Genomic DNA, 15,987 nt, shown 5'->3' with positions numbered 1-15,987 from the left:
ATTGAAATAGTGATTTTTTTTTTTTTATTTCTTATTAGTTATTTCTTATCCCATTCTTATATTATGATAGTTTGTTATAATAATGTTGAAAACAACAATATAGTATAATCACATTTTTATCTTTTTTTGTTTAAATAATTAGATTTAAAATATAAATAAAATTAGATTTTTTACCATAAAAATGTGATTTTTTTTTTTCAATCCCATTTTATAATTAATTCCCAAATAACATATCTTTTTAATTAATTTGTAATCTTTTCATGAATCTTTTAAAAAGTTATTTAGAAAAAGTGATAGAATGTGAATTGATTATTATTATTATAATCTAAAAAGTAAAAATAATATTGATTGTATTTAATATAATAATTATAATTTAATATTGTAATAATTCTTTTGTAGGTCAAATGGGTTGAAAAAGGTAACAAATAAATGTAATAATTCTTTTGTAGGTCAAATGGGTTGAAAAAGGTAAAAAATAAATAAAAAAGATTACATTTTTGTCAAATATAAAGTTATACTTAATATGATTTTATATTATAATTATTCTCCTAATACTTTTAATTTGTAGCCACTTGATAAAGATGAATACAAAAAAATCTTCCAATCTATTTTCTTTAAAAATTAATTTTTAATTATAATAATGGTCCTTAATTTTGATTAATGAGTAAAATAATAATATAGATATATTAACATAAATGTATTATCTTTTATTACCATCTAATTCACCCCCTTCTAAAGTTTATCTATAAATAAAGATTTCTTGATTGGGATATTGAAAAATTTTAATTACTATTCTTTAAGAGATATTTGGAATTTGATTTAATGGCATCAAGAAGAAAATCTCATATGGATTCGGCATTTCTTAGGCACGATCCTCAAATTTCCGAGTGGTCTAAGGATGAACAAGCTATGTTGGAAAACTTGCTTATCATGTAATAGTCAATCTCTATTTATTTATTTATTTATTTGCTGTTATATACTTTGAATCTTAATAAGTTTTGTTTCACAAATTAAATTATGTTGAAATAAGTTATGAAGGCTAATGTGGTGATTTATTTCGTAATAATTTGATTATGTATATATCTTAAAATATTTATTTTTCTCGTATGTTTGTCGACTTCAACTCTTTGCAGAATTTTGTAACAAATTAAATGAATTTGATGTTTTCTTCTTGTTCATTTGAGGTCAATTTTGTTCTCTTATTCTCATTTTGCTTATTCTCATTTTGCTTATTCATTGGAAGTCAACTTAACTAATTAAACTTAATTGTATGATTTATTAATAAGAAGTCTCATTTTAATTGATTATTGAATCTTATTAGATCCAATATGTTTTCTTTATTCTCATTTTTGTTAACTTATAACCATTGATTTAGTGATTTGGTTTTTAATGGTTTAATTTTTTCACTCTCATAATTAAAAAGTCTACTTTTAGTTCTTTATTCTTTTCATTCTTCTTAGGTCTAGAATGTTTTTCTATTTTTTATTCTAATTAGCTTACTTTAACTCATATGGTACAAATTCAATTTACTAAATACAGATAAACAATGTCTCATTAAAATATATTTCAGATATGCATCAGAGCCCAACATAGTCAAGTATGCAAATATTGCAAACCATTTGCCTGACAAGACCATTCGTGACGTGGCATTCCGCATCAAATGGATGAATGTTTGTGTTTCTCGAATTATAACCCTATTATCTTATTTTTTGTTTCTTTATGTTTCAATAATGAAATAATTTGATGTTTTTATGATATGCAGGAAACTGTGATCAATAATAATAAAAAAGAAATTATGAAAAGTGATAAAAGGGTATTTTTTTTTTTAATTATTTGTGCAATCTATACCTTACCCATTATAAGATTCTTCTACAATAAAATCCTTAAAGTTCTTATTCAAATTAAGTATGCAATCCGTTATCTATTAATTGTTCTTCTTTTCTTTTCTTTTCTTTTAAAAATAGGGTACTAAAAGACGAGTTGATGACAACCCAAGTATTAGTGTGGGTTCTATTAATTCAGATGAAGCTGATTCATTCAAAGGTTTCCATATTCAAATTTTATATTTTGTTTTGACAAATATTTGTAAGGCAATCATGAGATCTGTTGTAAAATTTTCGAGATTTTAGATGATTAGATGATTTTAATCAGATTCAAACTAAAAATAACAACAACTTTATTTTATTGTAGCTTCATTAGGTGTTGTTGGAGAGCTAGTTGAAGAAAATTACAAAGCTTATGATCAAATTAACTCAAACTTTGGTTCTCTAGAGGTGAAGCACATCATCTCAATTGAATATTAGAAAATTTCCTATAATAATTAATCATCCTTTCCTCTTTGATTTTTTAATGATTTTTTTTCTTGCAGATATATACAAATTTCAATCTTTTAAGCCAAGCAAGGACTAACATATTTAAAATAATTAGCTGGTATGATACTTTATCTTTGATCAAATTGTTATTATTTAACATTTAATACTTGAAACTTATTCTTTGATATTTGTGATTATGAAGCATGGACGAAGATGTAGAACTAATGAAGTACCTGCCACCAATTCCCGAAAAGATTAACATTGAAGTTGCCAACTTGTTCCTAGGACCATTCTAGGTGGAGATTGTCTAAATTTGCTATATTTTTCTTGGATTCTTCTGAATTTACCCTCAACATGGCTAAACAAGTTAGCAACTGTTCTACTTTATTTTTGTTTGATTTTTGGTTGATTTAGATAATTGAATGAGTTGAATTGTTTGAGATTTAAATTTTGTCTCACCAATGGATGGTTAATCATGATGAATTTTAGTTTTTCTTTAATAATCATTTTGTGGATGATCAATTGGTTTTGGTAATTGGAAATTAGTAATTGGAAATTAGTTTATTTTGAGAAGATATTTGATCAACATTTTAATTATGAAGAGATTTATATTTTCTATTGATTGGTTGTGGTTAGATTATATTAAAATAAAAATTCATCCAGAAGTGTCGTGTTAGGTTCATAATAGGTTAGTTAACTGAAATAAGCTTCGAGAGGGCCTTAGTCAAATTAAGAACCTCCATTGAGCTTTTGAGTATTTGGGACTTTTCATTTGTTTTGATTTCAAAAGGATTTTATTTAATATTTAATAATATATTGTCATAAAATTACTATAAATTAACATAGTTTTAGTTGAATCGTGTCGTTCGTGCCGATCGTGTCGTCGATTATGTTGTGTCAACCGTGTCGATCGTGTTTCAATTGTTGCAAATCGAGAATCATTTTTAGCGTGGTACGGTCGTGGTTGTCACTTTGCTGTAGGACCGGAGTGAATCATCGAATCATCTTTCTACCGAGACCGGTCGCACTCCTAGCGTCAGTCACACTCCCCTCTTCATCCATCGCTTACAAGTACAGTCTAAGGCTTCGGTCTAGGCTTTAGGCCAAACTGTGAGGTGGAAGTTGTACTAGCTACGGGCTGATTCAAAGTAATTTAGTTCTGTTCTTGACTGAATTTCTAATCTCAAACCCTTATTGAGGTGCATTTGGAATTCCAATTGTGTCTATTGAGTCAACCCTTTACTGCAGATCTCACCACTCTATGGTTCCTTTGCAGATCAATCCTCTTTATAGGTTGATTTATCCTTTGGCTAGTAATGAGCCCTTCCAGCGTTGTAACACGGGCAAAGGGAGCCATACTGGCTCAGTCTGTTGATCTGGAGAAGCTGCCAAAGAGATTAGAGGCCTGCAAAAAGACTGAGAGAGACAGAAGAACACTCAGATTAAGTAACAATCATGAGAAACCGATCCCTACTATCAAGGATTGAGTCTTGCCTATGGAAGATAAGAGCTCTATTGATTCTAATGCAAATCCTCTTTCAGTTATGATTTCTAACCCATTGATGTAGATTGTTATGTGAATAGTTGAACCGGGGATGCATCTATCATTCATGAGCATGTTAGAAAAGATAGGATTAGCTTGGCTAGGAATGATAAAACTGGAAGTAGATTAGATAGAATTTTAATTCCTACAATCTATAAAAATTTCTTGAGATCATCTACAAAAGTTGAGTCATTAGAGTATAAGGTTGATAATCTGGACCAAAATGACTTATTTGTGGAAAATTCGGTCTTGAAATCGAATCCTATTGAAACTGAGGTTAATTAGGTCCAAGAGATGGAAGAAACCATTAATCAAGCTACCGGGTACATATCCATCGGTCCTTAGGCTATATCGGGTTTAGATGATGTAGAGACCTCAAGGTATGATGCTAGATTGAAAAATCTAAAGGCTGATGCAAGGTCGTGTCTGTTGGGTCCTAGTTCTATCGGTCTTATACTGAATTCAGGTAAGAATGATTTGGATTCTATTGCTGAGTCGTGAAGTGGGAAAAGCTAAAACATGGTATGTGGGTGCTGAATCTGATGGAAAACTGATGGGTGTTAATCCTGGGTCAAACGTTGAGGGTCCCCCGGTCTTATAGTCTAATGCGTATAATTCTGAAGATTTGTGTCTGTAGGGTCCTAATTCTACAGGTCTAATGTTGGATTCAAATTGGGAAGGAATGAGTGTTAATGCTGAGTAAAGGGTGGTACCTAAATTTGAATTAGGGTATGTTGTTGTTAATGTGATGAGAATCTGATGAGGAGATGCAGTTTAATTATCCTTTGGTCATACAGTCAACCAGGTGCATATCTAATGAACAACCGAGTCATAGTGCAAGTGTAAATTCAGGGTTGAGGTTTTGGTTAATTGTGCTAAGATCTTATGTTATACTGGATGAAACGGGTGAACATCGGGTGCTAAGGAAGCAGGCAATGAGTTTGAGAAAACATGGTTTATTGCTGTTGAAACGGATGAGTATCTGATGGGTAAATGCAGGTATTCTAGACCCTCAGTCCTGCAATCTACTGTGTTTATTTCCGATGAACTTTTAGGGCCTAATGCTGCTACAAATTCAGGTCTGGGTTAAATGTACTATAAACTAATGCTAACTTGGGTAATTCGGGTGAAGTGGAGAAGTTGGTTACTATAAGGTGCCGCTCCAATGAATTATCGGGTTCCAAAGCTATTAAGAAATCAGGGTCTAAGTATGTGAATTTAGGGATTGGGTTTGGGAAAAATGAAAAATGAGCATAAACCATTTTGGGTAATCAAATGAAATAGAGGAATTGGAAGTTATCGTTCCTATTAATATGATCGATGAGAATCAAAGTCCTAACAGCCTATCAGTCCAACAAACTTTGGGGAGCTGTTCATATGATATATTGGGTCCTAAAGAGGCTGAGATAATAGGAATAAAATCTCGGTCGAATCCTGCTATTAAAAAATCAATTGATGCTGACTTTGGTGAAAATATAATAAATAGCTGCATTTCAGAAGGTCCCTCGATCTTCTAGTCTAATGGATGATATTTAGATGACCATTTGGGGTCCTAATCTTGCTGGGAATTCAGGGTCCAGAACAGATATGGATGATCAATTAGTTGATGCAATATTGAGTATAGTGGGCGATGCAAAGGTATTGGGAAATTTCGGTCTAGTCATGACCGATGTGAAGACTTTGTGAGACGTCCCTGCTCATATATTAAAGATACTACTTAACATATATCTCTATTTAACTTTAAGAGCCCTAGCTGAAGCCATATACACTTGTTCTGTTCAAAAATATATGTTATATATACAAGCTGCATCAAACAACAACAAGTACAAAAAAGGATAACCTATAAACCATCATGCAAACATGTTTCTGTACAAGTATTATACACAGGAACCATTAGACAGTAAGAAAGGACCCAGAATAAAAATCAAGTGTGGATACAAAAGACAAGTAAATCTAACAGCCTCGATCCCTCCTCCCACACTTTCTCCCACAACTTGCACCTCTCCAAGCCTCATTCCTTCAAGTGTACAAAAGCTAAGGCTGGGTACCTACACCATACACAACATAATGAGTCTAAAGACTCAGCAAGCAATTAATATTGTAAAATCTGCTGGAATGCTTTGCTTTTAAAAAGAAATATGTATGCATAAAATATTCATACTTTAAAAGAGATGATCAGTCCATAAAAAGCCATATGCATGTTTATAAAATATGAGTTAATAGTCCATAAAAAGCCATATGCATATTTATAAATATGAGTTAATGGGCCTGTACAGTAACATCTTGAGCCATGTTTGACCCTACACCATTCAGAGCTGATCTTGAAGGCTAGGAATCTGTTTGAGCCGTATTTGGAAAAGACACAATTAAGAGTCCAGCCCTAAAAGCCCTCAACCTGTTTGGACCGTCTTTTAGTTGGGCAGCAGTAAATAGAGCTCATGCTATATACCATGGTCCCATAAATAATTCAGCCAGTACATTTGGAATTGGCTGACTAGAGCTCATGCCAGCCAGCCTCCTCCCTTATCCGTCAATACTCATCCATCAATATTAATATGCGCCCATGTATGCATAAATCTTAAGGGTTTCTGTTTTATAATAGTTTATACTTAACAAATCAAGAAACCTAGTATTTTCTGAAAAGATGATGACCATTGTCATGCTTGATAAAACAGTATGTTTATAAACCAGATTGATCCATAAAACCCAGGTTATGACATAAAAATATATATTTCAAACATATATGAAAATCTGGCAGAAAGTACTTGATATAAATAGCTATGTGTGGGTTATAAGAGTGATTTTGAGAAGGATTTGCCTTAATTTCGAAATTGGATAAAGAAGATAGTCTTTGCTAGGGTTGCTCTTGCTTCTCTTCAAAGCTCCTAAGTTTGGCTTATAGAGAGAGAAAATGGAATTTGCTGATGAAGAAAATAAATGGCTAAGGGTATATTTAAAGGGCCGATATGCAAGGTGGATTGCATGCAGCTAGGTTAAATGGAAGGCATGCAAATGGTTATGGTGGGGTGTTTTTAGGATGCCATGTGTCCAAATTAATTAATAGGCAAGTTTGTTTAATTATTGACTAAAGAGGGGATTAATTAGGATTAAACTTATCCTAATTATTCTGGTGGGTCCTCTTACATGGGTCCATGCAACTTGTTGTTTTTATTAAAAATTGGCTAAGTAAAAATAAAAGCCTCTAGTATAGCATGTCCCTTATACATTCTGGCTATATTTATAATTTAACACATAGCAATTATATCCCAATTCATAATAGCAACAACAAGTCTATTCCTAAATTTTAAGTGTGAGCCTCTTCTACCATGGTTCTTCCTACAAACTGTCCCATAATATAATTAGCACAGCCTTTTTATATTTCAGCCCCTAGTAATAATAATACAAGTCTCTTCCTTAAATGACCCATAAATAAATACATAAGGGTCAACAATTCCAGAATTGCACCCTTTGACCCTACTAGCCTTTTTGAACAGAAAAAGATGAGTTTGGGCATAACAATTCTACCTTACTTATAAAAATTTTGACCTCGAAATTTACTTACGGAACAGTTCAGGATAGTTCTGCTGCATATCCTGCTCTACTTCCCAGGTGGCTTCTTCTACTGAACTGTTGTGCCAAAGCACCTTGACCATATTTACTTCTTTATTTCTTAACTTCCTGGTTTGCCTGGACAGGATCTGGGTTGGTCTCTCATCATAAGATAGATCCTTTTCTAACTGAACTTCTTCATACTGAATCACATGGTTGGCATTAGGAATGTAATTCCTCAAATTGGAACATGAAAAACATTGTGAACAACAGCAAGGCTCGGAGGCAATGCTAATCTATATGCAACTTCACCAACTACCTCCAGAATCTCAAAAGGCCCTATGTATCTTGGATTCAATTTTCCCTTCTTTCCAAACCGAATGATACCTTTGCAAGGAGATACCTTAAGAAACACATGGTCACCTTTGTTGAATATTATATCCCGGCGCGTCTTATCTGCATATCTCTTCTGTCGGCTTTGAGCTGTTAGAGACGATCTCAGGCTCTATTAACACTCTTTCCCCAACTTCATCCCAATGCAAGGGAGTTCTACACTTCTTCCCATAGAGAGATTCAAATGGTGCCATGCCAATAGAAGATTGATAACTATTGTTGTAGGCAAACTCTAGTAACAGAAGCCTTGATTCCCAATCACCACCAAAATCAATAAGACATGCCCTTAGCAGATCTTCTAGGATTTGGATCACTCTTTCAGACTGGCCATCTGTTTGGGGGTGAAATGCAGTACTGAATGCTAACTTTGTTCCCAAACCTTTGTGCAAGATTTCCCAAAAGTGAGAGGTAATACGAGGGTCTCGGTCGGACACGATTCTGGTTGGGATGTCGTGGAGTCTAACGATCTCTTGTAAGTACAGCTCTGCATATTGATTCATTGAAAAAGTTGTCTTTACCGGCAGAAAGTGTGCTGACTTAGTAAGACGATCAACTATTACCCAGATGGCATTCATTTTCCTCAAGGTCAAAGGTAACCCAACCACAAAGTCCATAGTAATATCATCCCATTTTGAAACAGGTATGGGCAGTGGACAAAGAAGTCCAGAAGGCCTTTGACGCTCCACCTTAACTTGCTGGCAAGTTAAGCACTCACTAACATACTTGATGATATCCTTCTTCATACCCGGCCACCAATACAACATTTGAAGATCTTTGAACATTTTGGTGCTTCCTGGATGAATATAATATGGAGTAGTGTGTTCTTCAACCAATAACTCTTGCCTTAACGAACCAACTGAAGGCACCCATAGTTGATTCCTGTGATACACCAGATTATTCCTCGTGCTATACAAAGGTGTCTCCCTCTTATCATCTCTTTGCTTCCATAATGTTAGTTATGGGTCATCAGCTTGTCCCAACCTAATTCTTTCCACAAGATCAGGAACAATGGCTAGAGTTGCAAGAATGCACTCCTGCCTTGGCTCAATCACAGCCAGATCTAATCTTTCAAACTCTTGAATCAGGTCAGACTAGGTAGTGATTATATTAAGGGTACCCGAATTACGGCTTAAGGCATCAGCTACAACATTGACCCTCCCCGGTTGATAAACAATTTCACAATCATAATCTTTAACCAGTTCCAGCCAACGCCGCTGCCTCATATTCAACTCCTTTTGAGTAAATAAATATTTCAAACTTTGATGATCCGTAAATATTTGAGACTTCTCACCATAAAGATAATGCCTCCAGATTTTAAGAGCAAAGACTACATCAGCTAATTCCAAGTCATGGGTGGGATAATTCCTTTCATGAATCTTTAGTTGCCTTGATGCATAAGCCACTACGTTCCCGTTTTGCATAAGAACAGCTCCTAGACCACACTTTGATGCATCTGTGCAAACCACAAAGTTGCCCACTCCTTCTGGAATGGTAAGCACTGGGGCAGAAATCAGGCACCGCTTTAACTCATTAAAACTTGTCTCACATTCATCAGACCACACAAATTTCACATTCTTGCGCGTTAGAATTGTAAGAGGCAGTGCTATCTTGGAAATATTCAAAAATATTCAAAAATATTTTGAAATTATTTTCTATTTTGGGATTTTTATAAAATGGTTTGAGGTTCCAAAATTATAAAAGTACTTTTGGAATTTTAAAAATGTAACCAAATGGGCCTTAGGACTGGTGTCTTAGGTTCGTTTTATCGATTGGGGATAAAAAGCCATTGGTCCTGGTCGGGGACCCCTCGGTCTGGGTTCAAGATCTTCGGTTGGGGTGTGGAAGTCCCTCAGTCAAGGTGCTAGGGTGTTTCAGTCCTTGTCCATAATTCTCGTTCGGGTGCTAGAATTCTCGGTCGGAAGCCTCAGTCCTAAGTCGAAGTCATCAGTCATGTGTTATGTGTTTGGGAGTACTTGGTTGGGTGCGAGACTCCTTGGCCCTAGGTTCGAATTCTCGGTCAAACACTTTGGTCCTAGGTGGAAGTCATCGATCCTAGGTTCAGGAGTTCTCGGTCGGGTGCGAGACTCCCTCAATCATAGTTCTGACTTCTCGGTCAAATGTCTTAGTCCTAACTAGAGATCATTGATTCTAGGTTTGGGAGTTCTCGGTGGGGTATGAGACTTCTTGGTCCTAGGTTCGATTTCTCGATTGGATGTAAAAAAGCATCGGTTGGACATCTCGGTCCTAGATGAAGAACATCGATCGAACCTCTCGGTCCTAGTTGAAAAGACTCGTTCGGATATTTCAGTCGAGGCTAAGATTTACTAGTCGGACCTCTCGGTCTTGACCAAAGATCCATGGTCGGACCTCTCGGTCTTGACTAAAGATCATCGGTCGGACCTGTCGGTCCTAGTCAGACTTGTCTGTCCTCAAGAACATCAAAATTTAAGGTTTTGCAATTTTAATGGAGGCTTGGATATTTTTATCCAAGGGCTTGGGTAGCTTCACAAAGCTCTCAAGAACATTAAAATCATCATCCCAATGTATCATTCGACCTAGGTGATGATCAATTTGTTCAAAATAATTTATGGCCAAAAATCGAGTTTTCGGTTTTAAAGTTGTTTTGAAGTATAAGGAGTTTGTCAATAACTTTCTTATACTTCATATAGTTGATTGATAATAAAACATGAACACTGACTGTTTATTTGGATCAATTGAAGAACTCAAAAATTTCATTTATTTTGAAATTTTTGATTATGATCAAACATGATTGGGATGGATCAAACATTATCCAAATAGTTGTCTAACATCATTAAAAACATATTAAAAAGCTTTTTAAGCTGCTGTTCATGAGGATTAACAAAGAACAAAAAAACCCATTTTTTTTTATCTTTTTATAATTCAAATTTGGGAATTTTTGTTTGAGATTGATTGATCGATCTTGGCTTTCATAGAAAGCTAATAAATTATCCTAAGATCATTTTCCAATTATCAAATTCAAGAAACATACATCATACAAGCTTATGAAAACTGAAATATAAAATTTCAATTTCAAAGTGGAAGTATGAATTAAAGGATGATTGGAAGTTTACCAAGTGTTGGAGAACACACCTTAGACCTTAAGGAAGCTTTCTAGATGTCTGTATCCAAATTTTAAGGCTTTACACGAAAATTTAAAAAAATCAAAAGCTTGTAGCTTCAATTGTGGATTTTCTGAAACTTTTGATTCGTGGCTTAAGATGATCTCTCTTTTAGAATTGTTAAATAGCCTCCCGATGTCGGTTGAGGCAGGAAAGTGGCTTGAGTTAGTCAAAAGTCATTAATGACATTTTGGCTATTCTTCCAACTAGTTACCAGAATAGGCATCATTGATGCCTATAGTGTAGGAAAAATGATCATTTCAGCTTTTGAATGAAGCCAAATCATCTAGAAACGAAAGAGTTCTATCTTTGAAAAATCAAATATGGCTACTGTTCTTATCCCTCCAATGATCGCGACGAAGAGAAAGCCGCAAAAGAAACGATGTCATTTCCGGCGAAAATGCAGACACGAAGCAGTCTGTTAGCGTTCTGTCAACGTTCTATCGCGTTCCAGACACTCTGTTACGTTTCAGCTAATGGGATGTTAGTTATTCGTATGCGGTGCAGAAGCGTGTTTCATTCACTGCAGCAGGCGACACTAGTGACTCTTAGGCGTACGATGAAAATTCAACGCCCATCCGATGGATGTGGTTTCAGCTGTAACCATTATTCTGAATTTCGGCTACACCCGATTGTAAATTTAATTTTTATTTAAAACCTTAAGGGTTTGTTTGAAATTAATATTTCTTTTACCTTTTTGGTTTTATTTGTAAATCTTTAAAATATAAAAAATATTTAAAATAAATATGAAAAATATTTTGTCAATTTTTTTTAGGCTAAATAAATAATTTTTGGGGATAAAATGAGTACCACATTTCATCATAAATTCTTTATTTTAATCTCTTTAATTTTTTCAAAAATTATTTTGAGATAAAATAAGTATAACATTTATCCCAAATAATTTTATTTAATTTCTTTGGACATTTTCCTTAATTAATTAGGTTTTAATTATCACAATCTTTAATTTAATTAATTTTTTAATTATAATTTGATACTGTGGTTAATTATTTTGATTTTATTTTTAAAAAATAATTATAATTATTTTAATATTTATAAATTGGTTAGGTAGATTTTTAGTGTTTATAAGAATGATTTAATTGAAATGAAACTTAAAATTAAAAAATAAAATAAAAATTTTGAATTATTGTAATTTTGTTGATATTTTATAACTATTTATTATTTATATAAATATATTTTATAAAAATAAGTCTATAAAATTTAATAAATAATTGTAATACATATATTATATATATTTAAATATTAAATAAATATAATTAACTGTAATATATATTGATATATAAAATAATTGATAAATATTTATTATTTTAATTTATAATTTTAATATAGTTGTACATTTATTTTTATATAAAATATTATGTAATTATTGTTAAATATAAATAAAAATTAATGTTATATTGTATTAAAAATTAATAATTATATTAAGTTACATATTATTAAATAAAAAGAAGTTTAATAAAAATAAATTAAAAAGTAGAAAAATAAAATAATAAAAATATTTAAATAAAAAATATTAACTAATTGTGTTAAGTTTTAAAGTGAGTGATAGTAGTATTTCAAATTATTTATTATTTAATAGTGTTTTGGAGAAAAATTAGACACTATATTTTAAGGAGTAATATAAAAATTTGTATAGAATTTAATAGTAAAAATATAATTACCTCTATATATTTTGATTGAAATAGTTATTTTTTTTATTTTTTATTTCTTATTAGTTATTTCTTATCCCATTCTTATATTATGATAGTTTGTTATAATAATGTTGAAAACAACAATATAGTATAATCACATTTTTATCTTTTTTGTTTAAATAATTAGATTTTAAAATATAAATAAAATTAGATTTTTTACCATAAAAATGTGATTTTTTTTCAATCCCATTTTATAATTAATTCCCAAATAACATATCTTTTTAATTAATTTGTAATCTTTTCATGAATCTTTTAAAAAGTTATTTAGAAAAAGTGATAGAATGTGAATTGATTATTATTATTATAATCTAAAAAGTAAAAATAATATTGATTGTATTTAATATAATAATTATAATTTAATATTGTAATAATTCTTTTGTAGGTCAAATGGGTTGAAAAAGGTAACAAATAAATGTAATAATTCTTTTGTAGGTCAAATGGGTTGAAAAAGGTAAAAAATAAATAAAAAAGATTACATTTTTGTCAAATATATAAGTCATACTTAATATGATTTTATATTATAATTATTCTCCTAATACTTTAATTTGTAGCCACTTGATAAAGATGAATACCAAAAAAATCTTCCAATCTATTTTCTTTAAAAATTAATTTTTAATTATAATAATGGTCCTTAATTTTGATTAATGAGTAAAATAATAATATAGATATATTAACATAAATGTATTCTCTTTTATTACCATCTAATTCAACCCCTTCTAAAGTTTATCTATAAATAAAGATTTTCTTGATTGGGATATTGAATTTTTTTAATTACTATTCTTTAAGAGATATTTGGAATTTGATTTAATGGCATCAAGAAGAAAATATCATATGGATTCGGCATTTCTTAGGCACGATCCTCAAATTTCTGAGTGGTCTAAGGATGAACAAGCTATGTTGGAAAACTTGCTTATCATGTAATAGTCAATCTCTATTTATTTATTTATTTATTTATTTATTTATTTATTTATTTATTTATTTATTTGCTGTTATATACTTTGAATCTTAATAAGTTTTGTTTCACAAATTAAATTATGTTGAAATAAGTTATGAAGGCTAATGTGGTGATTTATTTTGTAATAATTTGATTATGTATATATCTTAAAATATTTATTTTTCTCGTATGTTTGTCGACTTCAACTCTTTGCAGAATTTTGTAACAAATTAAATGAATTTGATGTTTTCTTCTTGTTCATTTGAGGTCAATTTTGTTCTCTTATTCTCATTTTTCTTATTCATTATTTGAAGTCAACTTAACTAATTAAACTTAATTGTATGATTTATTAATAAGAAGTCTCATTTTAATTGATTATTGATTCTTGTTAGATCTAATATGTTTTCTTTATTCTCATTTTTGTTAACTTATAACCATTGATTTAGTGATTTGGTTTTTAATGGTTTAATTTTTTCACTCTCATAATTAAAAAGTCTACTTTTAGTTCTTTATTCTTTTCATTCTTCTTAGGTCTAGAATGTTTTTCTATTTCTTATTCTAATTAGCTTACTTTAACTCATATGGTACAAATTCAATTTTCTAAATACAGATAAACAATGTCTCATTAAAATACATTTCAGATATGCATCAGAGCCCAACATAGTCAAGTATGCAAATATTGCAAACCATTTGCCTGACAAGACCATTCGTGACGTGGCATTCCGCATCAAATGGATGAATGTTTGTGTTTCTCGAATTATAACCCTATTATCTTATTTTTTGTTTCTTTATGTTTCAATAATGAAATAATTTGATGTTTTTATGATATGCAGGAAACTGTGATCAATAATAATAAAAAAGAAATTATGAAAAGTGATAAAAGGGTATTTTTTTTAATTATTTGTGCAATCTATACCTTACCCATTATAAGATTCTTCTACAATAAAATCCTTAAAGTTCATATTCAAATTAAGTATGCAATCCGTTATCTATTAATTGTTCTTCTTTTCTTTTCTTTTAAAAATAGGGTACAAAAAGACGAGTTGATGACAACCCAAGTATTAGTGTGGGTTCTATTAATTCAGATGAAGCTGATTCATTCAAAGGTTTCCATATTCAAATTTTATATTTTTTTTTTTGACAAATATTTGTAAGGCAATCATGAGATCTGTTGTAAATGTTTTGAGATTTTAGATGATTAGATGATTTTAATCAGATTCAAACTAAAAATAACAACAACTTTATTTTATTGTAGCTTCATTAGGTGTTGTTGGAGAGCTAGTTGAAGAAAATTACAAAGCTTATGATCAAATTAACTCAAACTTTGGTTCTCTAGAGGTGAAGCACATCATCTCAATTGAATATTAGAAAATTTCCTATAATAATTAATCATCCTTTTCCTCTATTTTGATCTTTTAATGATTTTTTTTTCTTGCAGACATATACAAATTTCAATCTTTTAAGCCAAGCAAGGAATAACATATTTAAAATAATTAGCTAGTATGATACTTTATCTTTGATCAAATTGTTATTATTTAACATTTAATACTTGAAACTTATTCTTTGATATTTGTGATTATGAAGCATGGACGAAGATGTAGAGCTAATGAAGTACCTGCCACCAATTCCCGAAAAGATTAACATTGAAGTTGCCAACTTGTTCCTAGGACCATTCTAGGTGGAGATTGTCTAAATTTGCTATATTTCTCTTGGATTCTTCTGAATTTACCCTCAACATGGCTAAACAAGTTAGCAACTGTTCTACTTTATTTTTGTTTGATTTTTGGTTGATTTAGATAATTGAATGAGTTGAATTGTTTGAGATTTAACTTTTGTCTCACCAATGGATGGTTAATCATGATGAATTTTAGTTTTTCTTTAATAATCATTTTGTGGATGATCAATTGGTTTTGGTAATTGGAAATTAGTTTATTTTGAGAAGATATTTGATCAACATTTTAATTATGAAGAGATTTATATTTTCTATTGATTGGTTGTGGTTAGATTATATTAAAATAAAAATTCATCCAGAAGTGTCGTGTTAGGTTCATAATAGGTTAGTTAACTGAAATAAGCTTCAAGAGGGCCTTAGTCAAATTAAGAACCTCCATTGAGCTTTTGAGTATTTTGGGACTTTCCATTTGTTTTGATTTCAAAAGGATTTTATTTAATATTTAATAATATATTGTCATAAAATTATTATAAATTAACATAGTTTTAGTTGAATCGTGTCGTTCGTGCCGATCGTGTCGTCGATTATGTTGTGTCAACCGTGTCGATCGTGTTTCAATTGTTGCAAATCGAGAATCATTTTTAGCATGGTATGGTCGTGGTTGTCACTTTGCTGTAGGACCGGAGTGAATCATCGAATCATCTTTCTACCGAGACCGGTCGCACTCCTAGCGTC

At 31.2% G+C, this 15,987-nt stretch overlaps 1 protein-coding gene across 1 annotated transcript; it reads left to right on the top strand.

The window, feature by feature from the left end:
• Window positions 1-11,319: 11,319 nt before the first annotated feature.
• On the top strand, window positions 11,320-15,258 carry LOC124913029. The gene is made up of 7 exons (XM_047453655.1): window positions 11,320-11,420; window positions 14,222-14,321; window positions 14,414-14,464; window positions 14,608-14,686; window positions 14,836-14,918; window positions 15,019-15,080; window positions 15,165-15,258. The coding sequence occupies exons 1-7, from the start codon at window positions 11,320-11,322 to the stop codon at window positions 15,256-15,258; spliced, it is 570 nt and encodes a 189-aa protein (XP_047309611.1).
• Window positions 15,259-15,987: the final 729 nt, after the last annotated feature.

Source organism: Impatiens glandulifera, chromosome 8 (genome assembly GCF_907164915.1).
Source record: "Impatiens glandulifera chromosome 8, dImpGla2.1, whole genome shotgun sequence".
In the NCBI taxonomy this organism is placed as follows: Eukaryota; Viridiplantae; Streptophyta; class Magnoliopsida; order Ericales; family Balsaminaceae; genus Impatiens; species Impatiens glandulifera.
The sequence above is the reverse complement of the archived record's forward strand: the minus strand, read 5'-3'. Positions and strand labels throughout refer to the sequence as shown.